At 36.0% G+C, this 27,637-nt stretch overlaps 2 protein-coding genes across 4 annotated transcripts in view; one reads left to right on the top strand and one right to left on the bottom strand.

The window, feature by feature from the left end:
* The window catches only part of SLC25A12 (solute carrier family 25 member 12), a 164,855-nt gene that overhangs the window by 112,359 nt on the left and 24,859 nt on the right, over positions 1 to 27,637 (bottom strand). The window lies entirely within an intron of this gene.
* Positions 1 to 27,637, top strand: part of HAT1 (histone acetyltransferase 1) — a 48,442-nt gene that overhangs the window by 8,115 nt on the left and 12,690 nt on the right. For both annotated transcript variants that reach the window (XM_059704099.1, XM_059704098.1), the window contains exons 3-9: positions 2,225 to 2,300; positions 7,738 to 7,858; positions 18,450 to 18,626; positions 18,882 to 19,003; positions 19,504 to 19,608; positions 19,932 to 20,038; positions 24,694 to 24,845. In XM_059704099.1, the coding sequence (XP_059560082.1) occupies positions 2,225 to 2,300; positions 7,738 to 7,858; positions 18,450 to 18,626; positions 18,882 to 19,003; positions 19,504 to 19,608; positions 19,932 to 20,038; positions 24,694 to 24,845 (860 nt within the window). The remainder of the gene's footprint in view (positions 1 to 2,224; positions 2,301 to 7,737; positions 7,859 to 18,449; positions 18,627 to 18,881; positions 19,004 to 19,503; positions 19,609 to 19,931; positions 20,039 to 24,693; positions 24,846 to 27,637) is intronic.

Here is a 27,637-nt window from a genome sequence, read left to right as displayed (position 1 = left end):
TTATCTCCTTTGTCATATATTAGTTGACCATTAAGGCATGATTTTATTTCTGGGCTCTCTATTCTGTTCCATTGATCTGTGTGTCATTATGCCAGTACCATGCTGTTTTTATTACTATAGTCTTATAGTATAGTTTAATGTCAGGAAGCATGGTACCTCCAACTTTGTTCTTTTTCAAGATTGCTGTGGCTATTTGGGGTCTTTAGTGGTTCCATATAAATTTTTGGATTATTCTGTTCTTGAAAAATGCCTTTGTTATTTTGATAGGCATTGCATTGAATCTATAGATAGGTTTGGGTAGAATGGACATTTTAATGATGTTAATTCTTCCTATCCATGAGCACAATATATGCTCCGATTTATTTGTATCTTTTTCAATTTCTTTATTCAGTATGTACATTCTGGATTATTTTTATTTCCTTTTGGTAGTTTGTAACTTACTCCCCTACCCTCTATATTTCTTTTTTTAAAAATATATATTTTATATTGATTTCAGAGAGGAAGGGAGAGAGAGATTGAAACATCAATGATGAGAGAGAATCATTGACTGGCTGCCTTCTGCACGTCCCGTTCTCCCCCCCCTCCCCCCCCCACTGGGGATTGAGCTCGCAACCCAGGCATGTGCCCTTGACTGGAATCGAACCTGGGACCCTTCAGTCCGCAGGCCTACGCTCTATCCACTGAGCCCGGATAGGGCCCCTCTATTTCTTGTAAAGTGGAAGACAATAAAGCTGGTTTAGATCTAAAATATTTTTGGAAAGAAAACTTTATAGGTGATGGTGTATACATTATATTGCATTAAATCAGGAGACACATTATGTTGGTCTGTCCAATAATGAGTTAATTCTAAGATCCCTTGGAAAGGTGTTAAGTGCCAGATCTCTACAGGTCTTTTCTTCTGTAAATCAGTAAGCTGTTAGATGATACTTTGGTACCCTGCAAGTGACTTGCTTTGTGAGGACAGTATTAGCAATTTTTCATCTACAACTCATCTTTTTCATTCTTCAATTGCTTAAGGATTTTTTTTTGTAAAATTTTTCTTCATAAGATACATTATATTGGGAAACTGTTCAATAATATCAGTATTCACAGTACATACAAATACAAGTAACAGGATTCCCATTTCCATTTTGGACTGGTAGAAATTAAAGTTGAAGGTATAGAGTATTGTCAAGGATGTGGGAAACAGGAGCTTAAAAGCTGCTGGTGGGTATATAAACTGTTACAGTATTTTTAGAGGGCATTTAAGTAGTATTTATAAAAAATATTTTAGTACTTTCACTAAGCATTTCTACTGCCAGGAATTTACCTTGTGTATATTGTAAAAGTACAGCAAGGTATTATATATAAAGATGTCATTGCAGTGTTATTTATTTTTAATCCTTACTTAAGGATATGTTTTTATTGATTTTTTAGAGACAGAGGTAGGGAGAGAAAAAGAGGGGAGGGATAAACATCAATCAATTGCCTCCGCACCCCAACCAGGGATCAGCAACCTAGGTATGTGCCCTTACCGAGAATCAAACCAGTAACCTTTTGGTATATGGGACATCGCTCCAACTAACTGAGCCACCTAGCCAGGGCACAGAGTTATTTTTAATAGCAAATAACCCCAAAACTAGAAACAACATTGCAGTCATAAAGAATGATGTGATGATATGGGCTTCATCAACTCAGATTATTGTTGTTCTCAATGCTTCCTATAGATTCTGTTTTTGGTTCCTTGATGTTGAAACTTTTTTGTATCTCAAAGTGTCTTTTTTGGTTTTGTTTAATTTTTGCATTGTGTATGAACATACAGAAAAATAAAAACTAAATCAGATGCCTCTGTTATACCTAGTTTTCTAATTCTTAGAATCAGTAGGTATTATTTTCTTTTTTTTTTTAATTTTTGTTGATTCATTTCTTTATTTACTTATTTTTAATTGTTTATTGTTTAAAATATTACATATAGTATTACATGTTTCCTTTTCCCCATATTGACCTCTCTCCGGCCACCGAATCAGTAGTTTTTTGGTACTAAAGTACTCAAAGTGATTTTTTGATTTTCATTGTTCATTTGTCTCATGGGAATTCATTATAAGTCATGTAATGGAAAAGCAACAACTTTAAGTAAGAAAACTATTGACTATATAGTGAAATTCTTGAAATGGAAATAACCTGTCACCTTTAATATCTTTAATTTAATATCTTTAATATCTCTACATTTTTTTCTTTTAAACAGTTCGTTTCCCCGAAGATCTTGAGAATGATATTAGAACTTTCTTTCCTGAATATACCCATCAACTTTTTGGGGATGAGTAAGTAACATAATAAGATGTTTGTCTAATTAGTATGGCAAAAAAAATTCTATTTCTTTAAAAAAAATTAGAAATCAGACTTTATTTTCTTACCTGTTACTTTTCATGTCATTTATTTTAAAATATATATTAGAATGGCATTTTTGACATTGAGACACCAATTTACTATCTATTATTTAGTGCCATAGATGCATTATCTCATTTAATTCTCACTATAGTCTTAGTGATACCATGTAGTATTATCATTTGTTACAGTGTACATTGGTCTAACTGGATAGTTGCCTAAACATATGAAAGACTGAAATTCAGATTCAGGCAATCTGACTACAGAGCCCATATTCAAAACTACTACTTTTTCTAACTACCACTTTGGTATGCTGCTTCTAGTGCAAAATACACCCTCCCTTCTAAAGCAAGAAAGCTCAAATTATTTTTCTATGACAAGGAAGTAAGCAATAGAGAGAAATTTATTTTTAAAAGCAACTTTAAAGGTATGTCTTGGAATATTCAGCACAATGCTTTAATTTCCTATACCTTCATTACATTATTAGAATAGTCAAGTACCTTTTTAAAAAACTGAATTTTGAAAAAAACTTTGCAGAAAGTTGCAAGAATAGTGCTCGGTATATCCTTTATCTTGATTCACTAGTTGTTAACATTCAGCTATATTTGCTTTAATCACTCTCCTTTTTAAAAAAAAGAATGTTTGTTTTTTAAAACTATGTTTTTATTGATTTTCAGAGAGAGGAAAGGAAAGATAGAAACATCAATGAGAAAGAAACATTGATATGCTGCCTTCTGCACACCCCCTACTGATGGTGGTGCCCGAAACCTGGTCATGTACCCTGATGGCAATCAAACTGTGACCTCCTGATTCATGGGTTGATGATGCTCAACCACTAAGCAACACCTACCAGGCAATCATTCTCTCTTCTTATATAAATACAGGATGGGGCAAACGTAGGTTCACATTTGTGAGTACAGGAAGCACAAAATTTATTCTTGTATTATTATTTATTTATTAATTGTATTATTTTCCATACGAACAACTGTAAGTCTATTTTTGCCCCACCCTCTATATCAGTATGTTGTTGTGGAGCCATTTGAGAGTAGGTTACAGATACTATCTTGACTCCTTACTCCTAAGTTCTTTAGTGTGGAGTTCCTAAAAACAAGGACACTAACTGTAGTAGAATTACCAAGACTCAGGAAATTTACCATTGATACATTAAAGTACTATTTTCTAATATGGAGTTCACATTTCAAATTTGCCAATTGATTTTCAGCAATTCTTTTATAGCTTTTTTTCTCTATCCTGGACCCAGTCTAGAATCACATATTACATTTAGTTGTCACATATCTTTATTCTCCATTAATCTGAAACAGTTCTTCAAGCTTTCTTTGTTTCTCAGGACTGACATTTTTGTAGAGTATAGGTTAGTGTTGTAAATCTTCATTTTGGATTAGTTTGATTGTTTCTTCATGATTAATTCATATAATGCATATTTTTGTAGTACTGTGACAAATTCTATTTGTCCTTCTCAGTGTGTTATATCAGAAAGTCCATGATAACAGTTTGTTTCATTGTTGGTGAGGTTAACTTGGGCCACTCAGTTTTGAGATGTCTGCCATCTCAAAGACTCTAGGATTCTTTTTTTTTTTAATCCTCACCCAAGGATATTTTTTTCATTGATTTCTTTTTAGAGAGTGGAAGGGGGGGGGGGGCGGGGAGGAGAGAGAGAGAGAAAAAAACATCAATTGGTTGTGTCCTGCATGCAACCCGACTGGGGCCAGGTAACCCAACCTGCAATCCAGGTTGGGTTACCTGGCCCCATCTGGGAATTGATCCTGAGACCCTTGGGTGCTCGGGCTGATGCTCTAACCTCTGAGCCATACTGGCCAGGGCTAGGATTCTTTTTTAAATTCAGTGGGTTATAATCTGTTTCTGTTACTGATTTTGATGATCCCAGATTAAGCAAGTAGTTATCCTGTCAAACCTGCTTTTGAGTCCTTTTGGTGTACCGTCATCATTTTGAGGGCCTGTTACTTTCTGATACAGTAAGATATTCCAGAGTCACCTTGTACATTTCCTACTAGTTCTGGAGTCAGCCATTTTCCCAAGGAACCTTGGTTTGTTGTAGTAGGGAAGGGTGTTTAGACATAATTGACATTTAAATTATTTCCCTTCATGGTTTTTTTTCTATGCATTACTTCAACACCTTTGATATATTTAACATGTTTTAAAATTGAAAAATGTCTTTTCATGGAACAAATTTCCTGAATATTTCTCATTATTGATAGATTAGGCATTTAATGTGCTTTTAAATATTAATGATTATATTTTGTTATATTGATTCATACCAGAATATGAGCCTTTCATATTTTAAACAGGTTTTATTGTAAAACTAGGAGCCCAGTGCGCGATTTGAAATCACACGGCACTGCCCTGCCTTGACACCCCAACCTCTCCACGCAGAGCTCCAGGGCGCCTGGCCCAGTCCCCAAACCCTCTGGCCTTCTCTGGCTGCTTCAAGCCCCGCCCTCAGTCCCTCGAGTCGCCTAGGGCTGGTCCTGCCTTCTCTGGGTGCCTCACCACTTCCGCCAGTCTCCAGAGCAACGTGGTGGCTCCCCCCAGTCATGGTGCCAGAGGAGAGCGTGGAAGCCTCCGCCTGCTGCGCTGTGCTTCCCCTGGCAAGTGGGCCGTGGGGCACTCACAGTGCGAGCAGTGGGTGGCGAAGGACTGGTGAAGGGGGCACTCTGCGCTCTCACCCATACCCTCCACAGCACGGGATGGTCCCGCCGCCTCTGGGCACCTCCCCTCTTCCGCCCAGTCTCCAGTCTCCAGAGCAATGCCCCAGCTAATATGCTAATGACCTGGGCGTTACCCAGTGTATCGACCATTAGCATATTAGCTCTTTGTTAGTATAGATAAGACTGTTTTGCCCTAATCGGTTTGGCTCAGTGGATGGAGTGTCTGCCTGTGGACTGAAGGGTCTCAGGTTTGATTCTGGTCAAGGACATGTACCTTGCTTGTGGGCACATCCCCAGTGTGGGGTGTGCAGGAGGCAGCTGATCAATGTTTCTCTCTCATCGATGTTTCTAGCTCTCTATCCCTCTCCCTTCCTCTCTGTAAAAAATCAATAAAATATATTTTAAAAAATAAGAATGTTTTCTCTTTGGATTTCTATTTTTAAGGAGCTGTTTATTTTATTCGCTTCCTTTTACTGCTATTTAAAATATCTTTCTGGCCTAGCTGGTTTGACTTAGTGGATAGAGTGTCGGCCTGTGGACCAAAGGGTCCCGGGTTCGATTCCAGTCAAGGGCACATACCTTGGTTGCAGGCTCCTTCCCAGCCCTGGCTCTTGTTAGGGCTCCTGCAGGAGGCAACCAGTTGATGGGTTTCTCTCATGTCGATGTTTCTCTCTGTCTTTTCCTCTCTCTAAAAATCAAAACAAAATAAAACAGTCTGTGGTAATTTAGTGGGTAGGATGTAATTTTATAGATACTGCTTTTAATGGCATTTTGCACCTTCGCTTATCTGTCTTGATGCCATTAAAAGTGATGTGCTGGCAATAGACACAGATAACACTGTGATGATAGCCAGAGGGCAAGGGGGGTGGGGGTAGGTGGAGGTGGGCAAAGGGAGGATAAATGGGGCAGAAAGATACTTTGTTTTGGGCTGTGGGTGCACAATGCAGTGTGCAGATGATGTTTTGAGTTGTACACTTGAAATCTGTATGGCTTTGTGAACCAGTATCACTCCAATAAACAAGAGAGAGAGAGAGAGAGAGAGGAAAGAAAGAAAGAAAGAAAGAGAGAGAGAGAGAGAGAGGGAGGGAGGGAGGGAGGGAGGGAGGGAGGGAGGGAGGGAGGGAAAAGAAAAGGAAAAAGGTGTGTTGGCATACCCCTCTTCTAAGATAGACAGGTAATAGTCACACAGTAGTGATAATCATATTTTTATAACCCAATGAAGACATTAGGCTTGATCCTAGTATAATTGCCACTTCTTTCTACTGCACCTAATTTACAGAGTCCTGGAATAGACACTGCTCATATTTTGTTAGCCTAGACAGAAATCTGGAAATGACATTCTTTCAGACACTCTTCTTTGAGAATTCACTTAAAAAAAAAAAAAAAAAGCTGCCGAAACCGGTTTGGCTCAATGGATAGAGCGTCGGCCTGCGGACTGAAAGGTCCCAGGTTCGATTCCGGTCAAGGGCATGTACCTGGGTTGCGGGCATATCCCCAGTAGGAGATGTGCAGGAGGCAGCTGATTGATGTTTCTCTCTCATCGATGTTTCTAACTCTCTATCTCTCTCCCCTCCTCTCTGTAAAAAATCAATAAAATATATTTAAAAAAAAAAAAGCTTTATTGAGATAATTTACCATATACTTGACCTATTTTAAAGTATTCAGTTCAGCCTGCCAGGGTAGCTCAGATGTAGAGCATCAACCCAGGAACCAAGAGGTCACCAGTTCAGGGCACATATCCAGATTGCAGGCTCCATTCCCAGTAGGGGGCGTACAGAAGGCAGCCAATCAATGTTTTTATCTCTCTCCCCATCTCCCTCTCAAAAAAGAAAGAAAGAAAGAAAGAAAGAAAGAAAGAAAGAAAGAAAGAAAGAAAGAAAGAAAGAAAGAAAGAAAGAAATCCATAAAAACATATTTAAAGTATACAATTGATTGGTTTTTACTATATTCAGAGTTGTACCATCATCACCACGATCAATCTTAGAACATTTTCATCATTCCCACCAAAATATTCCTAACCAATTAGCAGTCACTACCTTTTCTCCCATCCTCCCTAGACCTAAGCAATCACTAACTTACCTTCTGTCTCTATAGATCTGGATAGTTGAGAATTCACTTTTTAAAAGACTTAAGCTGAAAAAGGGAATAGCAAGGTAGGGTTGGAAAAAGAGCAGCAGCTCCAGATCTGCTTTCTGAGTTCATGGAAGGATATAATTAGGTCTGTTACCACTTTCAACAGCTCTGGAGGTTGGTGGTGCAAGCAAGTGGTTAAGTTATAAGGACTGGACCAAGGCTACATCTTAGCTGCTTGCCTAGTCAGACCAGTTTAACATTACTTGTCTCTGATTTTAAATGCCTTCTAGTAATAGTAGCAGCTACAGTCGCAGTAGTAGTAAACATTTATTGAGTACTTGTACAATGTGCCAATGTTATAAGCAGTTTACATGTATTAACTGTTTATTTAACCCAAACAGTTCCCCTCAGGTTGGAGCTATTATTCTCTCTTATTTTATAAATGAGGAAAACTGAGGCACAGTTTCATTACCCATATTTCTGTTTTTTAAGAAGTAGTTTAAAATCTTAAAACTACCAATAGAGCTAAACTTGTTTATATAGGGTTAATATTTTGTGACTTTGCAAAGATTCATTTTGAGATCATAGTTAACTACTGTTTTCCCCCTTTCAGTGAAACTGCTTTTGGTTACAAGGGTCTGAAGATCTTGTTATACTATATTGCGGGTAGCCTGTCAACAATGTTCCGTGTTGAATATGCATCGAAAGTCAATGAGAACTTTGACTGTGTAGAGGTAAGAAGAGAAATAAATTTATTTTGGACTCTATTTTTCAGTTGACTATAAAACAGGTTTTAAAATTTAAAGGTTTGAGGGAGGAGAAAATCTGTTACTTCGTAGCTCTGAAACCACATGTTCAATCTTAAATTATGGAGATGATTGCCTGTTAATCTCATTAACCTTGCAGTTTTGATCCTTATCCTGATATGTTTCTTGAGTGGACCTTCTCTATAAAAACCTTCATTTATATGATCGGAGTAGTATTTTATTTACCAACTTTTGTTTTTTAAATTACGCACATGAAAATTCCTTTTTCCCCCGGCAGTTAAGTAAGATGTAGGGAAATAACTAAATTTTCTGCTTTATGTAGAACCTGCTTATTTGCATTTCTCATGCTGCATTTCTAATCCCACAAACTTTGCTAATATCTTTTATGAACATGGGTAATTAAGCTAATTACATTATAAAAAACTACTTGAAACAAATTGACCAAAAGAGAGTAAAAGCAGAGAGTAATTGAAGAGTATGCTTCTGTGGCAGGCTAAATTATGACACCTCCCTCCCCCACCCAAAGGCAGGATGACCACAGAGGCAGAGTGATATGGCCACAAGTCACGGAATGCTGGTAGCCATCAGAAATTGGAAGAGGTGAGGAAAGTTTCTCCTCTAGAGCCTCTGGAGGGAGTGTGGTCCTGTTGACACTTTGATTTCAGCTCTGTGATACTGCGTTTTAGACTTTGCTGCTAGGCTGTGAGAGAATAGTTTCTGTTTTAAGCCTCTAAGTTTGTGGTAACTTGTTAGAGCAAAAAAGATTCAGGACTTGATGATTTGGGAGATTCTCAGCCTATCCAGTTTTCAGCAGACACTAAAATTAGGCTATTCATTGTCAGGAAACTGTAGCTATGAAGAGAAAGCCAGGAGGGTGTCTAGATAACCTTTTGCATGAGGAAACCTTTCAGATTTCCTCAGTGGTCTCAACAAAAGCCAGGAATAGAGATTGAATAGAGAGATCAGGGAAGGTCTGTGGAGGACCATCTCACGTATCTAACAATGAGAACCCTCGTGGCATACACAGGCATCACAAGAGTTTTGAGAATATTTTATCAGCAAAAACACTGCCAGTTTGGACTGATCAGATGAGGGAAGGCTGATGAACTTTCAAAATTCAATAAGTGGGAAACAGCTGCAAATACCCTTCAAGTAAAGGAAGAATGGCCCTGGCTGGTGTGGTTCAGTTGGTTGAGCATCATCCTATGCACCGAAAGGTTGCTGGTTCAGTTCCCGGTCAGGGCACATGCACAGGTTTCAGTTTGATCCCTGGTGCATGCAGGAGGCAGCTGATTTGATGTTTCCCTTTCTCTAAAAAACTCAATAAAGACATATTTTTCAAAATTAAAAATAAAAAAGAAAAGCAAGAATGACTCTAAGAGTGGAGTTTTGTTTTGTTTTTAAATATATTTTATTGATTTTTTTACAGAGAGGAAGGGAGAGGGACAGAGAGTTAGAAACATCGACGAGAAAGAAACATCAACCAGTTGCCTCCTGCACACTCCCCACTGGGTATGTGCCTGCAACCAAGGCACATGCCCTTGGCCGGAATCGAACCCGGGACCCCTAAGACCACAGGCCGATGCCCTATCCACTGAGCCAAACCAGCTAGGGCTAAGAGTGGAGTTTTAAGCCCAGAGGGTAGAGCCATAGATCACAGTATTCCCAAGCCTTGAAATAAAATGGAATTTGACTTGCTGGACTTTGAGATTGCTTGGTCCAGTGACTTCTATCTTCCTACCACTTTCTCCCTTTGAAACGGGAGAATCTATAACTTTTATCCTATGCCTGTTTTACCGTTGTATTTTAGAAGTGATAACTTCTTTTCTAGTTTCAAGTGGAAACAAATTTTGTTCCATATTATGTCATAGCCAGAGTCTGACCCATACTTGATTTAGGTAACTTAGATGACGGTATTTTGGACTTGAGTTAATGCTGGAATGGTTAAAACTTTTTGGGATGTTGGCCTGGGTGTGGGTGTATTTTGCATTTTTGGGAATGGACATGAATCTTTGAAGGGATTTAAGAAAATTATGTTTTAGACTTGTTCTATTTCTGGGCACTCCTATTTAAAGGCATTAAAACTTTCATCGAGAATTACTTCACAGAGCCCTAGCCAGTTTAGACTGCACGCCTAAGAGTCCTGGTTTCGATTCCAGTCAAGGGCACATGCCTGGGTTGTGGGCTCGATCCCTAGTAGCGGGTGTGCTGGAGGCAGCCGATCAGTGATCATCTCTTATCATTGATGTTTCTATCTCTCCCTCTCCCTTCCTCTCTGAAACCAATAAAAATAAAAATAATTGCTTCACAGAGTTAATTTTTTAAAAATTAAATGACATTTTTGTCACTGAGTCACCTTTATAAAATGGAAACTTGGAAATTTCATTTTGTAATAAAGGCTCTTATTGTTTGGACCTATGAAGCCAGCAAGTTTAATTTGATAAAATCAGTCATATTATTGATAATACTGCTACATACAACTGGGCATAAAATTATAATGTGGAAAATGAAGATCTTATGTATTAGTACATACTGAATGCCATATTTTCTTTTGTAGAAGTAGCAGTTCTTAAAGCATTAACAATGAAGTCAACTTTCCCAAGGCTTTAAACTGACTTTAAACTTCTGACTTAAATCTTTTGCCAAGCTCATACTCCTATATTTTTTTGTTAGAATATCCTTTCATTATTTGGACTGGTTGATATGGTCTTTTACTATTACTTAATTTTTTTTTGGGGGGGGGGTTTATTTAAAGGACTTTTACTTGTGTGCCCAAGGTCACACAACTAGTAAATAATCAAGATTGTACTAAGAGAGCCCAGCTTGCATGGCTCGGTTGTTGAGTATCAACCCATGAACCAGGAGATCACAGTTTGATTCCTGGTCAGGGCACATGCTCAGGCTGCAGGCTCGATCCCCAGTGTGGGGCCATGCAGGAGGCAATCGATCAATGATTCTCTCTCATTATTGATGTTTATATCTCTCTCTCCCTACCTGAAATCAATAAAAATATATTTTTAAAAAATTGTACTAAAAGATAATGGTAATAGGCATAATGTATAGTAATATCCTATTTAAAAATGTTAGGACTATTTATGACCAGCTCTAAATGGGCCCAGGCTCTTGTGCTTATTAGTTTTATTTCTGTTTTTACAATGTATACTTTATTTTTTCCCCACTCCCATACTTTTATGCTATAAAATCTCAATTTCCTGCTGTTGTGAGGTGCTTCTCCCTTGCAGATAGTCCCCTTACGGGTGAAAATACCAGATTGGTAAGTTTAATGGAACTGTAACATGACTTAGCTATAGAGTAAAAGAGGTCTAAAATAGTCCTTTATATCCATTATTCAACTTTAGTGTCAGAAATAGTTTGAGCACTTACTTCCCACTTCCCAGCCCTGTTCAAGATGACTAAACTTGTCAGATAAATAATATATAACTTTATTTAATACAGTATTTGTTTTATTCAGTGGTTTATATCCCTTGAAAATTTTTTTAAATTTTGCAGATTTAAAAGTATTTCTGAATAACGCTGTAGTCATGGTGATTTGATGTTTGAAAAGATTTAATCTTAACTAAAGTGGCATTTAACACAGACTTATTAAAATGTAGTTTTCCATAGTCAAGTTTTCTTATTAGATTGTTAAATTCTCAAGCCCAGCTAGATACTCTAATTAAAAATGCAGGTGGTATTTTCTCTTGTGTTGTACAAAATTCACTGGTTGTTTGAGGATTTTGGTGGGTTTTTAAGTTCCAGCTGATAGTGTTGAATTGATTTCTTCCAAAGGAACTATTGACGTAATTATTGACAAATCTTTCAAATGCTATGTGCAGTGAAAATAGCTATGTATTTGCATTGACTTCTAATTGTTCCATTCTTGAAAGCCAGGTTTTCCCATTTAGAGGTACTGTGTTGCGGGTAAGGAATCAATCTTTTATAATGTCTTTTTGTAGGATTATTTGCTTCATGATCGAAGATCATTTATTTAAATTATATGTTCAAGCAAACACTTTTTCCCCCTTATGAAAAGAGAATGGGTAGCCCTAGCCGGTTTGGCTCAGTGGATAGAGTGTTGGCCTGCAGACTGAATGGTCCTGGGTTCTATTCCTGGTTGCAGGCTTGATCCCCAGTAGGAGGCATGCAGGATGCAGCCAATCAATGATTCTTTCTCATCATTGATATTTGTATCTCTCTTTCCCTCTCCCTTCCTCTCTAAAATCAATAAAAAATAAATAAAAAAGAGAGAATAGGTAGTGGATGTTAGGGAATGGGCTTGCCTCTTCTATCTCAGTTTGCAGCAAGAATGTTCATTCCATAGTGCCTTCTGTTTTCTTGATGCCAGGGATATAGTGGCAAACAAAACAGAGTTGCTGCTCTCATGGAGCTTATATTCTAGCCAAGAGGAACAGTCAGTAAACAAATCTATATATATAAAAGCCCAAGCAACTCTTACAACTGAACAACCAGAACGACTGGTTGACCAGTCACTATGACGTGCACTGACCACCAGGGGGAAGACGCTCAATGCAGGAGCTGCCCCCTGGTGGTCAGTGCACTCCCACAGCTAACCTCCCCTGGTCCCTACCCCCAGCCAGCAAACCTCCCGTGGTCCCTCCCTCTCTCCCTCCCTGTCTGGCAGGCCCCGTCCAGCAGCCTCTGAACAGCAGCTGGCAGCAGGCCTCCAGGGACTGGGCGAGACAGCCCCAATAGGCCCTGATTGCCAGCCAGGCCTAGGGACCCCTTCCATGCACAGATTTCGTGCAGTGGGCCTCTAGTAGTAAATAAATTAAATTTAGATAGTGTTATGAAGAAACATTTTGCTGGTTTTTAAATGAAGAAGAGCCAGCCATGTAAGGGAAGAGCTTAGTTAGCAAAAGGACCAGCATATGCAAAGGTCCTGAAATGAGAACACTCTTGGCATTTTTGTAGTCCCGGAAGATCACCATCATTAAATCATTGGTGATGGAAGAGAGGGTAGTAAATGATTGAAGGGCTTGGCAAAACTAGATCATGTGGGGTAAGAATAGTTGATAGCATTTAAAGGATTTAAGTAGGGGGGCGGGGGTCCTATGATACGGTTTTTACTTTTTAAATGATTCTGGCTGTTATGCAAATAACACACTGTAGGGGGGCAAGACTGAAAGAAAGGAGACCAGAACATTGTAGTGTTACTGGATTCAATTGTTTTATTGAGGATATATTTTGGAAAGAGGAATAAGGAAGACCCCACTGCTTAAAAAAATAGTGGTACTATTAAACAAAATAGAAAAGATTAGAAAAGATTTAGGGGGTAATCAAAATTTTTGTTTTAGGTGTGTGAGGTTTGATACTATTACATATGAGATTTTGCAGACTATACTAAGTAGCATTTTTGTATACGAAAAATAGTCCCTTTTAGATGATCAGAAACCATAGCAAATCTGCTTATAAGTTTGCTTACTAGAATTTTGCCATTACATTAATCTTTCATTGTTATTTCTTTTTATTTTCCATGCAGAGTTCTCCAGTTGCATCTAAAGTTTTTTAGTGACAAAATGCCTATAAAATATCTCCACTAGCCTTCATCTTTAAAGGCAGCTATAATTATTCTGAATTGTACAGTACAGTAAACTTGATTATTCAGACACTGATTGTTCATTTTATGGTTATCCCTGACCTTTGCTTTTATTAATACCTCCTTCTCTCTCTTGAGGTAGTTTCATTGCTTTTAAGTGAAAGCGTGTGTAACTAGGATTGTTCAGTCCTGCTATTGTTAGCATTTCTGGGAGAGGTTTGGTAGAGAAGGTTTTAATACATGGATAAGGTATTATCTGTGAATTTCAGTAATCTATGTTGTCTCCTATATATGGATTGAATTTGTGAATAGGTAAGAGCAGATTTTAAGATTTTTTTCTGGATTCTTTAGCTTCTTACAGAAAAACCCTGCACATTTACAAAAAGCTAATCTTGAGGAAATGAAAAAATAATCTTTATTAGACTAATAATATTTCACTATACTCTTTTTAAAAATAATTTTGAGTGCTCTTTATGAGTAATCCTTTTTATGGAGTATAAATATCAATAATATATGTTTAGATTTAAAGCCATATATTGAGGTTTTTATTTTTGAATTTTTTTGTGAGTTCATGTAGCAAAACACTAATGTAATATAAACAAACATAATACAACCATTGTTTTTCCAGTGGTGAAAAAGTTTTATTAATTTCTCTAACAGTAATCAAATTTTTACAACTTAAATATTGTCAGAGGATTTTAAAAATTGTTTAGATTCTAATTTTTTATTTTTTTAACATATTTTTAAAATTATTGACAGTATTACAGATGGCCCATTTCCTCCCTCCCCCCCCCCCCATATCTCCCTCCGCCCAGCCCTCCCCTCCCTGAGGCCTTCACCACATTATTGTCTGTATCCATGGGCTGTGCATATCTTCTATCTATATATATAAAAGGCTCATATGCAAAGTGTCTCCTTGGGAGTTTGACCTGGAGACAGGGAGTTTGATCGCTAGTAAGTATATAAGTTCTTTGGTTTATCTCTTCTCGTTCCCCCTTTCCTCCCTCCCTGAGAATTTAAAATTGAGCTTAAATTAAATAGATATGGAATTTTCTTCACTTGCTTTTATAGCATATCTTAGGTATTCTTTGAATTATAGTTAATGTTAACTCTGCCACTTTAGCCAAATAAAGGACAGTAGGTACCACCTACTTAACATGCCTTTAAAATTATTGTTTCAAAAATAACTCTCCATAGACAAATTTAGACAAATGGTGCTGTTAGGTTAAGACACTGCAGGTATAGCAGGTCCTTGAATAATTTTTTCATTCAGAGTCATTACTTTTATAACATTGATTATATGCTGTAGGAACTTAACTCATGTATAAACTCATCAATTATCCTGTGGTAAAACTGGTTTCATTACACATCGTTTCACTTAAAATTATGGAACTTAGCAATGACATTAAGTGAGGACTTAGTGTAATTTGGTTTTCAAATGTGTATAAATACAAATGTAAGTGTAAACATTTCTTTTTTTTTAATATATATTTTATTGATTGTTTATAGAGAGGAAGGGAGAGGGATAGAGAGTTAGAAACATCGATGAGAGAGAAACATCGATCAGCTGCCTCCTGCACACCCCCTACTAGGGATGTGCCCGCAACCAAGGTACATGCCTTTGACCGGAATCAAACCTGGGACCCTTCAGTCCGCAGGCCGATGCTCTATCCACTGAGCCAAACCGATTAGGGCAAGTGTAAACATATTTCTATTATAGCAGACTACCAGTTATTCTCAGGCACATTGCTTTAAGCAGTGATGAGGAAAAGCAAAAATTGCTTCATAGGAACATATGTAACAAAGTATAGAAGTCAGAAGTTGAAATGACCATAGTGAGAGAGTATACAATCTAAAACATTTCATCATAATTCACCTAATATAAGACCTAAATAGAATAGTTAACTTTTATACTTTCCCTTTTAAAAAAATGCTGCCAAATGTTAGGAAAACATTTGTAAGGCATGACTTTATTAATAAAATGTACTAGGTTTTATTCTGAATTCTTGATGTATTCAGCTTAATTTGGTATCCTTTCATTAACTATGTTTTTGTATAATTTTAATTGACGTTTATAATAATGTTCTTCAAGATAGGGAATTTTTCAGCGATCTTCAGAAATGGAATCCAAACTTTTAGCCACAATCCTTGGGATTAAAGTTTCAGTTAATCTTTAATTCGACATTCAATTAAAAATGATTAGATAGAGTTTTTCTCTAGTTTATTTCATCTTGAATGATTTTATTATCTGGCCAGTAATCCATTATGAGAAATGAATATTTAACTGAACTGAAATATATTTATTCCTTTGGAAAACAAGGAATACAGATCTCAAAAACATGATGTTTATAGAATTTTTTTTCCCAAGGCACAATCCATTTAATAGAGAAATGTAAACAGTTTTCCTTTAGTGATGCGAAGTTCTGAATTCTAGATTTGAAAAACTATTTGTTTTTATGTAACATATCAGATACACAGGATGGGACCAAAGTAGATTTACAGTTGTGAGTACCAGGAATAGAGTTTATTCTTGTGTTATTATTTATTAATTATTGAATTATTTTCCATACAACTGTAAACCTACTTTTGTCCTACCCTGTACATTTTCTCTAACCTGTTATAAACAATAAATTTCTTGTTTTTAAAGTTAGCCTTTTATTCCCCTGTAAAAGTTCTTTTTTTTTTTTTTTTTTTTTTTTATTGATTTTCCACAGAGAGGAAGGGAGAGAGACAGAGAGTTAGAAACATCGATCAGCTGCCTCCTGCACATCTCCCATTGGGGATGTGCCCGCAACCCAGGTACATGCCCTTGACCGGAATCGAACCTGGGACCCCTCAGTCCGCAGGCCGACGCTCTATCCACTGAGCCAAACCGGTTTCGGCCCCTGTAAAAGTTCTTAAAGTAATGTGTAAACTTGCCCAAAGCAAAATACTTGAAACTATTTACTACAATAAATAGGTATCTTTTGAAAGTTAAACATTAACTCTCTTTCAATTTTATTGTGTTCATACTTTTGTGTTGTTCTGTCTTCTACCAGAACTGCTACTTGAAACTTAGGAGTGTCTAAGAAATATTTGAAAAACATTTGATGCAAGATATGTGAACTTAGTTGATCATGCTTTGCAATGCCTTGTTGAGAAGACAGAACATAGGGAATGTTTTTAAAAAGTTAAAATTATATACATTATAAATGCCTTGAAGTGTTTTCTTTGAAACTGGCAGATAATAAACCTCTTTATTTAAGTAGTGTTTCTTTTTTTAAACTTGAACTAAAATTACACTACTTTACCCATCAGTACTCTGGATTTTGGTTGCCACACAACAGACCTATTAAAACTATCCTTTTTTTATTACAGTTTCTTCTTGTAATTATTGAAATTGTACAGATTATATAAAATATGCTTAAGATGGTTTCTTCACATTAGATAACAGTTTCAAGGAGAAATATTTATCAAACAGTACTTTTAAAATAAAAATAATCCTATCAAATGCAGTTTATTTGATCTTGAATGTAAATGGATTGCAAGGACTAGTGTACATATTAGAAATAAGCTGTTGGGCAAAATGTTGAAGAGCTATATTTTAAATAATAGCTCTCTTTTTTATGGCTATAAATAAGATATATATATATATATATAAATAAATGTTGGTGGTACCAAAGCACTGAAAATAGAACTTGTTTTTGATAAACTCCATCCTTGGTTCTGTATCCTAAAATGTAACTGAATGATAATAAAGTGCTATTCATCTGCAGGTGCATTGCTTCTACTTAGTTAAAAAATGGTTGAAAGGACAGGAATTAGTAGCATGTTGTATTAGCCTTTTGTAGTGTATTTTGTCCTAAGCATCTTAATTTCCCTGTTTTGAATGCTAAGTAGCAAGGGTCTTGGTTAGAACTAATACCCATCATGCATGTAAACGGTATGAAAGAGCTGCTTAGTAAGTTAACACAAAGTGTTCTTGTGTCAGTCCTTGTGGAAATAGATACAATACAAACATTACAGCTGAACTCATGGCAAACTCCATTAAGTAAAAACCTGGCCTCATTGTTCAGAAAAAAAGTTTGAATAGTATGCAAGCTCATTTTGTTGAATGTAATGTCAGGCTTTTAGGGACTGTATTGAAGGATAAGGTTTTGTTAAGTTGAGACCAATTCATTAAGTTTTATTGCCTGGTGAGAAGCAGTAATACTTTATTGTAAGACTTCATCAAATATTCATGGTTAAAGAGAAGTAGTAAATGTATTCAATCAAGTGGTCTTTTGGGGGTTTGAAAAGGATTATGAAGTCTGCTCAGCTGATAGTTTTAACATTCATTGAGGTTGTTTAACAAGGGTAATTTTAATCTCTGAATTTAATTTTGTTGTCCAGACTTGTCTCTTTTTTACTGTCACAAATCTAAGTCCATAAGAATTATGTCACATTATAGGGATGAGTGGATAATATATCTGTTCATATAATTTATGTATTTCCTAAGAGGGTATAATTTAAAAATTATCTTAATTTTGAGTTTGGTGTCTGAGGGAGTTATGGCCTGTCTATTTGTTCTTTGTGAGGTTGTTACTGTGGTCATACCCTAGCCTCACGTCACTACTGCGGGTGATCTTTTCATGTCTTGGATAATATGGTCTCCTTGACACACATTAAGTAATAAGCAGTCTTTGTTTTGGCCAGTTCAAACTGTCCTGAAGGGATATAGTAAGCATTTTCTACATGATATTAGAAATTTCAGTAGCTCTCATTCTTACACTTGATTTCATGCTACTTGCCTCTTTTTCATTTCTATGTTATGCTTTAATCTCAGATTTGTGTGGCAGTATCTAATGTACATGAAACTTATCCTTTCCCAGGATGTTTACTTTTTACTTTTTAGTTTAACTATGAACTTAAAGTTTTTTGGTTTTTGTAGGTTTTGTCCATTTCAAAGAAATTAAGCATATCTAACTAAAAGTAAAATTTGTTATTAATGTATTTTTATGTCCTTTCACCTCCATTCCTTAGGCAGATGATGTCGAGGGCAAAATTAGACAAATCATTCCACCTGGATTTTGCACAAACACAAATGATTTTCTTTCTTTACTGGAAAAAGAAGTTGATTTCAAGCCATTTGGAACCTTACTCCATACATACTCTGTTCTAAGTCCAACAGGGGAAAACTTTACCTTTCAGATATACAAGGTAAAAATAAGTCTAAATATTTCTTAGGTAAAAGGAACCTGTGTGCTGTTTTGTTGTTATTTTCAGTGATTTATTCTAACTTCAGGAAACAAAGTTTTGTCAGCTTTGAAAACAAAGATATATTTTGTGTGTGTCTGTGTACACATCTTAATCTGAAACTTGTAAACATTTTCCCACAGGATTGTTTTGTATTCTCCACATTTTCACGTACTTCTGTGATGAGTTTCACCTGACTTTTCCTGGCTTTTTCCCTAGGCTGACATGACATGTAGAGGCTTTCGAGAATATCATGAAAGGCTTCAGACCTTTTTGATGTGGTTTATTGAAACTGCTAGCTTTATTGACGTGGATGATGAAAGATGGCACTACTTTCTAGTGTAAGTACAGTTCTAAAGCAACAGTAGACCTTATTACCTCCACAAAGCTAGCATTTTAATTGTGGCGACCCAATTATTGGGACAGTATAATGATATTTTTCCCAGGAAAGAAAAACTATTGTTTATGAAGCTTGAGTTTTCCTTCATTATGCTTTGGGAGACTTTGAGAATAGAGCTGAATTAAATGCTGTTGTCCGTTAGGGCCCTGAATGTAGGCTTAAACAGTAAAATGAGCTTTGCCTATGTTTTCTTTTACTTGCCACCTATTCATCTTTATAATAGGCAAGTGCACTGAAGTGATGTAAAGAGGTCTGATTTATCCAAGTTGCTGCACACCAATTAAGTGAATTGTACATTCAGAACATAGCAGGTGTACCCATTGGGCCCTCACAGAGTAGCTTGCTGACACTGAAAATTCAGTCAGAGAATGGAAAAGAAAATGGACACTGCATGGGAGCGTGACTGTAATTGACCTGCTTGGCTTTCTGTTTTATCTGCAGATTTGAGAAGTATAATAAGGATGGAGCTACGCTCTTTGCGACCGTAGGCTACATGACAGTCTATAATTACTATGTGTACCCAGACAAAACCCGGCCACGTGTAAGGTAATTGGCAGTATAACACGTGCCCTGCCTTTTATTTCAGAAGAAGGAACTGCTGAAGTTTCCAATACTTGTTATAATAGTGTTGATTTGTTTTTAAAAAATCACCATTATTCATTGGCTGTGTACTGATTTATTTCATTGTTCCCTTGGAAACAGTGAGGAAAATTAACCCAATTTGGAATATCTTGATAATTTTTGGATTTTTTGACAGTTGATTGAAAAAAAAGTCATGCAGATTTTAAAATGTTCATAATACTCTATTTGCAATTTTTAAACTGGTCATGTTGTGATATTTTAACTTTAAAATCATTTCTTTACTGTAGTCAGATGCTGATATTGACTCCATTTCAAGGTCAAGGCCATGGTGCTCGACTTCTTGAAACAGTTCATAGATATTACATTGCATCGCCTTCTGTTCTTGATATTACAGGTATGTAAGTTTTGATTTGTACTGAAAGAGACTTTCTAGAAAAAAAATTTGTGGATCTTTTTTTTTGGCAGAGATAAGTATTCTGTTTTAAACAGCATTGTCCTTGGGTCTTTTTGGCACTGTCTAAAGATGGCTTAAATCATAAGCTTTTGTGGTATTGGATTACATCTCTACATATGAAGTGCTTATTAATTGAACAAATTGAAGATACTTTATTGAATATATATTGGGAAATCTTGGTTAGGCATGAATATGTTGTAAGTATGGTATGACTTATTTGTTCATTTTATTTAGCAAACAGTTGCATTGCTCAGAGACCATGCTCAAATTTTCATGTAGGGGCAGAATATTCTAAAACTTAACTGAGGGAAAAAAAGCCAAATAAGTAGTTCCTGAATAGAATACACATTTCTTAAAGAGTGTGTTTTATATTCCTAAAATGCATGTCTTCACAACAGTAGTTTATAAGGTGTAATGTAGGCCTATTTGTTTTGAAAACATCTTTTAGTGTGAATTAGCCATAGAAATGGTATTATGAAGAGGAAAAGAGACTCTTTAATGGAAAAGCCATCATTAGACAGAGTTACAGATGATAGATAGTATGTAAATGTGAACTATCAAAGAACCAAGTGGCCCAAGGAACATTTATATTACCATCATTTCATTCTTGAGTAACACTGTTGCAAATTTGTTACTCATAAAGTTGCTGATTGAACTGAAAGTTACCTCCCCCCACCCCAAGAAAACTACTGTACCAGATACTCACATCCAAATTAGATATTACAAGTTATTAATTCTATAAGAGTTTTAATACACCTTTGTTTTTAAAACTATTAACACTTAACATGCACAAAAAAACTTTTTAAAAATGCTATTTTGGAATTCTGTCAATTTGTTTAATGACATCAAAAAAATACACTGAATGTGGGACTAAAGTATATAAATAGGCTAGTAGGCAGATTATTAGTGTCTTCCTTTTTCATGTAATACAGTGGTTTTGCTTGCCCAGGCTAAATAAATTTAACCCTTTGAGTGCCAACCAATATCCTAGGAACTATGCTAAAATTGCCAAGGCATTTTTGCTGATTTTACAGCAGTTTAGGAAAAAAATTATGAATCGCAAGTAAATGAAGTTACATATTCAAAAACTTAAGGAAACCTTTACTACATTGACATATTTAGCAATATCATCATCACTAATAAAAGCAGACTTAAAACTGGACGCCATTTCGAAGCTTTGATAGCGCTCCCGGCACTTTTGGCGAAAGACAGGAGGAGCGCGATCGCACTCCCCGGCACTCTAGGGGTTAAAGTTACCCCAAAACAGATTTTGAATTGATCCTGTAGATTAATAAATTGGAGGGAAAGCATGTTTTTAAAAGGGAGCTCCATGTTTATAGAGTTGAATTATGTTTTCATGTGACTTTCCTACTGTGAAGTGGTTTAGAAGCTTGGACGATAAAGCTGTCATTACTAAAGTTAATTAATATCAAAAGTTTGTTACACCTTCACTAACTTAGTGACTTGTAAAATATAGAAACATCATACAAATGATAACACTTCTTTTTAGCTAAGCTGAAAATTGTTTAGCTTCTGTTTACTTATAGAGTTTGGACTAGGTGCTACATGAAGGGACTTTTTTTGGTGGTGATTTTAATCTGGAGTTCACATAAGTAGTCTTTGTCTTCTCTAGTGGGTAATGTGTCAGCAGGGGTTGTTTCTATGAAGCCTCTTAACCACTTTCTTCTTTCTGTTCCAACCAATAAAGTCCTTGCTACTTAGCACCAATTAGCAGAGAAAGAATTTTATTTCTTAAATTTCAGTGAAGAGTCATCAATAATGGTAGTCTTTATTCTTTGCAAACTGAAGTCTGTTAAGAGAATAGGCTAAACATGCTAAAGGACTTCTGAATTTGAAAACTGGGGTAGCAGCCTTTATTTTCAGTGTTAACATTTCTCAGCATTATAAATACTAAAAATGCCTTATCAGCTGTTCTCACTAAGATAGTTCTAGATTCCATACCCAGTCCTTTTTTTTTAATTTTTTTTTTAATTTTTTTTTTTTATTGCTTAAAGTATTACAAAGGGTATTACATATGTGATACCCAGTCCTTTTAAAAAGTGGAATTTTCTCCTCTAAGTTATTTTAGTTGCCTGTTTCTTCATTATTTTGTGTGTGGGGGCGGGTTTCTTTCTTAACTTTGTGGGTTTTTTGTAGGCTTTGGATCTCCTTTTGCAATTCAGGATATTCTTTATATTGAGATGGCCTTTTGCTTACTTGACATAGAGCCAGATAGAGTGATAATTAAAACTTACCATCTATGGCCTGTGTTACAGGATACATAGGTGTTTGTGGTGTAATTGCCACCTTTCTTTTTTAGCATTTAATTTTAAAGTAAAATACTAATTGATTCTTTATATCTTGAGCCATCTTCATTTTGACAATATCAGTATCTTAAGATATATTGCACATTTGAATGTTTCTCAATTGTGTAACTTTATAAATAGAATCAATGATTTGTTTCTTCAAGAATTATGAAGAGAGTTGCATTTGAAAGTGGAAGTGTTTTTATATCCCTTGGGTACATACCTAGGAGCAGAAATTATGGAGAGTATGGTTACTATGTTTCATCTTTTGAGGAACCATCACACTATTTTTCACAGTGGCTATACCATTTTACATTTCCACAAGGAGTGTATGAGGGTTGCAATTTCTCCACACCATCAATATTGTTACTGTCTTTTTTATTCTAGTCATTCTAGTGGACATGAAATGGTATTTCCTTTGATTTTGATTTCCTTGTGGCTAGTGAGTGATGTTAAGCATCTTTTCATGTGCTTATTGTCCATTTGTATATCTTCTTGAGAAATGTGTGTATACTTCCTTTGCCCATTTTTAAAATTGGGTTGTCTTTTTCTAATTGAATTATAAACATTTTTTAAGAAGTCTAAATACAGGTCTCATATATATGATGTATAAATATTTTTTACCCTTGTGGGGTTGTATCTTCATTTTCTTAATGGTATAATTTGAAGCACAAGAGTTTTAAATGTTTATATAGCCTAATTTATCTATTCTTTTGTTGCTTGTGTTTTGGTTGTTATCTAAGAAACCATTGCCTAACCCAAAAGTCGTGAAGATTTACTCCTTTTTTCATCTAAGAGTTTTATAGCTTTATCTCCTACATTTAGGTCTATAATCCATATTGAGTTCATTTTTGTGTGGTGTGAGAAAAGGGGGTCCAACTTCATTCTTTGGTTTCTGGCGATCCCTTTGTCTGAGTATCATTTGTTAAAAGACTGTTCTTTCCCTCATTGAATTGTCTGTACTTCTCAAAAATGCACCGCAAATATATGGGTTTATTTTTAATTTTCTTTTTTTTTTTTTTAATATATTTCATTGATTTTTTACAGAGAGGAAGTGAGAGAGATAGAGAGTCAGAAACATCGATGAGAGAGAAACATCGATCAGCTGCCTCCTGCACATCCCCTACTGGGGATGTGCCCGCAGCCCAGGTACATGCCCTTGACTGGAATCGAACCCGGGACCTTTCAGTCCGCAGGCCGACGCTCTATCCACTGAGCCAAACCGGCCTCGGCTATTTTTAATTTTCAATTCAATTCCTTGATCTATATATCTAGCCTGTGCTTGATTACTGTAGCTTTGTAGTAAGTTGTGAAATTAAGAAATGTGAGTCCTCTAACTTTTGTTCTTTTTCAAATTTGTATTGTCTCTTCTGGGTTCTTTGCATATCCATATGAATTTTAGAATGAGTTTGTTAATTTCTGAAACAAAAAGGCCAGCTGGGATTTTGATAGGGGTTGCATTGAATAATTTGTAGAGTATTATTGATACTGTAACAATATTAAGTCTTGTGACCCATGAATTAGCTCAGATTTTAACATTCTTTGTTTTTAAGCCTCTACTGATTGGAAAATGAAGACTTAGAGAATTAAGGTGACTTGTCCATGTAAATGACAGAGTAGTCCTCAAGCTCATGTTCTTGATTGTGCAGTATTTTTTTTACTCATCATGTTTTGATGTTTTCCTTGTCTGCTACTTAGTCTAATGTAGATAACATAGACAAACATAAAGGAAGATTTATGCTACTCAGATGCAGTGAAGAAAGGATCGATATCATAGTCTGATTTTACTCTCTAAATAAAAAAGAAATGCTTTTATAAAGGAAGAATTTTTTTAATTAAGTGAAAGAAGTATTGCAAACTATAAAGGTTATTGGATTAAAGTAAGGAAGTTATGTAAGTTGAGCTTTGGAACCCTTAGATACTAGAAAATATTTGCGTTTGGATTGATTATCCAAACCTTAATCTTTTGTTTAAACAGCTATTTTAATTGAAAATAAAACTAAGATGCATAGTCAATTAAAATATATATTTTTAAAGTTTAAATTTGAAGAATAGCTCTAATTTCACAAATAAATACGTCTTTGCAAAAGGATTGCACCTATAATTTTATTTGGCAAAAATAATATTATTATTTGATTTATCATGAATAATCCTTTCACATTGTAACTTTTGTATATGTATAATTGTTTTAAGAAAATTTGCCTTTCTAGACTAGCATGTATAGTGAGATTTAAATGATAAAGACATTATGTCGAGTAAAGGAAATGTTATTTTGCTTTATTTCTTTAGCGGAAGATCCATCTGAAAGCTATGTGAACTTAAGAGACTTTGTACTTGTGAAGCTTTGTCAAGATTTGCCCTGTTTTTCTCGGGAAAAGTTAATGCAAGGATTCAATGAAGATATGGCAATAGAGGCACAACAAAAGTTCAAAGTAAATAAGGTATTTAAGTATATAACCTAAATATTGCAAATACATTAAGAGTACATGTGTGGGAAGTAACAGTTGTTCTATAGGCTCTGAAGCCAGATTGCCTGGGTTCAAATCTGGCTCCATCACTTGGTCTGTGACTTAGGGCAATTTAGTTTACCTCCTGTGCCTCAATTTCCTCATTAATGGAGTGGGAAGATATTTTATTTAATGGCTATATTAAGTGTAACAAGCAGAAAAAGGTGAATATTGGGATCTTATTTTTGCTTTTTAAGAAAATGTTTATCTAAACTGGTAAAGTACTTAATACCCCTGGAGATAGTATTAGCAGGGAGAAGGGGTTGAAATAAAACACTTAACTTGCTCTTTATATTTACTTGAATTTTAAAGTAGTAAAGCCCGGCCCGCATGGCTTAGTGATTGAGTGTCCCTATGAACCAGGAGTTCACAGTTCAATTTCCCATCAGGGCATATGCCTGGGTTGGCCTGGGTTGCAGGCTCGATCCCCAGCGTGGGGAGTGCAGGAGGCAGCTGAACAATGATTCTCTCTCTTCACTGATTTTTCTCTCTCTCCCTCTTCCTTCCTCTCTGTAATTAATAAGAATATATTTTAGCCAGACCGGTTTGGCTCAGTGGATAGAGCGCCGGCCTGCGGACTCAAGGGTCCCAGGTTCGATTCCGGTCAAGGGCATGTACCTTGGTTGCGGGCACATCCCCACTGGGGGGTGTGCAGGAGGCAGCTGGTCGATCTCTCTCATCGATGTTTCTAACTCTCTATCCCTCTCCCTTCTTCTCTGTAAAAAATCAATAAAATATATTTTAAAAAAAGAATATATTTTAAAAATAAAGTAATAAGTATCTTAAGATAGGTACAGAAAAAATAACATGGGAGTTAAGGGAATCTTTTATTATTTATGTAAGCAAGGGAATCAGAGTGTTTTGGGTTTGCATTTGATCTAAGCCTTAAAGAACGGGTAGGATTTGGATTATAAAAGTATGTGGAACGAAGGGTATTCTAATAATAAGGACTAGCATTTGATACTATTGACCTACCCTCCTTTGGCTTCTAAGGCACTACAGTTCCTGGTTTTCCACTTACCATTGTGATCATCTTTTTTTCTAATTGGGAAATTTTAATTAATAAGTATCAAATGCACTTTACATTGATAACTGCAATACTGGAACTGTGACATTTTAAATATTTTTTCACAAAAAGTTAGTGATTGTCTTTTTCCTGGGAAACATGGAGATCCAACTATAAGCATTAATATGGCCAGTCTAGGTCACTATGGTTTAGTTTAGCCGTGGGCAAACTACGGCCCGCTGGCCGGATCCGGCCCGTTTGAAATGAATAAAACTAAAAAAAAAGAAAGACCGTACCCTTTTATGTAATGATGTTTACTTTGAATTTATATTAGTTCACACAAACACTCCATCATGCTTTTGATCCGGCCCTCCGGTCCAGTTTAAGAACCCATTGTGGCCCTCGAGTCAAAAAGTTTGCCCACCCCTGGTTTAGTTAATGCTAATATCTAAACTCGGTCATGTGCCCCTGACCAGAATCGAACCCAGGACCTCAGTCCACAGACTGATGCTCTATCCACTGAGCCAAGATGTTCCCATTTCACATCTACAATAGCGCAGACTGTGAACTTCTTTCTGCATCATTGAATTTTAGCAAAAATTCTGTGAGATAATTTTAAGGAATATCAGATTTTTGAAGTGCAAACTCATAAACTGCATTGGGATCATTTTTTTGCTTGAAGTACATCTGACTTGAAAATACAGGTGATTTTTCTTTTCTAATTCCTTGGGAAGATATTTCTGCAATAAGTCTGCATCTTCTTTACTATGACTGGTTGTTTTTAGGAAAGATTTATCAGCTTTGTGGTTAGTTTTGCACAGCTGATGAACATCTATAAAAAACATAAGGAAAAAAAGTTGTTTTTCAAAGGCTGCAGGAACAGGAAAGAATAGCACTTCTTATTTGTATAAGCACAAACACTTAAAGCTAATCATACTGCAGGTATATCTAATATAGCATTAGAAAGTTCTATAAAAATGAGCAAAAGATACATTTCCTTCTATTGCTCCAATAGTCAAACATTAGGTCTTCATGAGAGTTGCACTATAGCAGTTTGCTAGTTCAATTTAAGAGTTCAAAGTCCTTTTTGTATGTTTGGCCTAATGTCCAAATTTTGGAAAATTTTACAGAAAAATGACACTACCCAATAATTCCAGCAGCAAGAATGATTCCTGCCATTCTTGCAAAGAAAATACCACTGCAAAGTTAGAAAGTGGGATCATGGAAAGAAGACAATATCCAAGGACACTTGCTGCACAACCAAATAAACACCTGTCATACTCATTACGTTTAATAAATAAAACATTCCTAGACATCCAATTACACTGATTCCATATACATTGCAAACCAGATTTTGTCAGCCAAGTAACAGTGTGACTCCAAAGGCAAGGCAAAAAGCCATGGGTCCTACCAGATCAGTCTCATTCATGATGTTGCTATCGCCTACTTTTTAAAAAAATTGATTTTAGAGAGAGAGAGAAACATCAATTTGTTGTTCTAGTTATTTATTTTTTTCAACTTTTTTTTTATTTCAGAGGGAGAGAGAGAGAGATAGAAACATCAATGATGAGAGAATCATTGATCAGCTGCCTTCTGCACACCCCCCACTGTGGATCAAGCCTGCAGCCCGGGTATGTGTCCCTGACCAGAATAGAACCCAGGACCTCAGGCCACAGACTGATGCTCTATCCACTGAGCCAAACCGGCCAGGGCTGTTGTC

The sequence above is a fragment of the Myotis daubentonii genome, chromosome 7, assembly GCF_963259705.1.
Source record: "Myotis daubentonii chromosome 7, mMyoDau2.1, whole genome shotgun sequence".
In the NCBI taxonomy this organism is placed as follows: Eukaryota; Metazoa; Chordata; class Mammalia; order Chiroptera; family Vespertilionidae; genus Myotis; species Myotis daubentonii.
The sequence above is the reverse complement of the archived record's forward strand: the minus strand, read 5'-3'. Positions and strand labels throughout refer to the sequence as shown.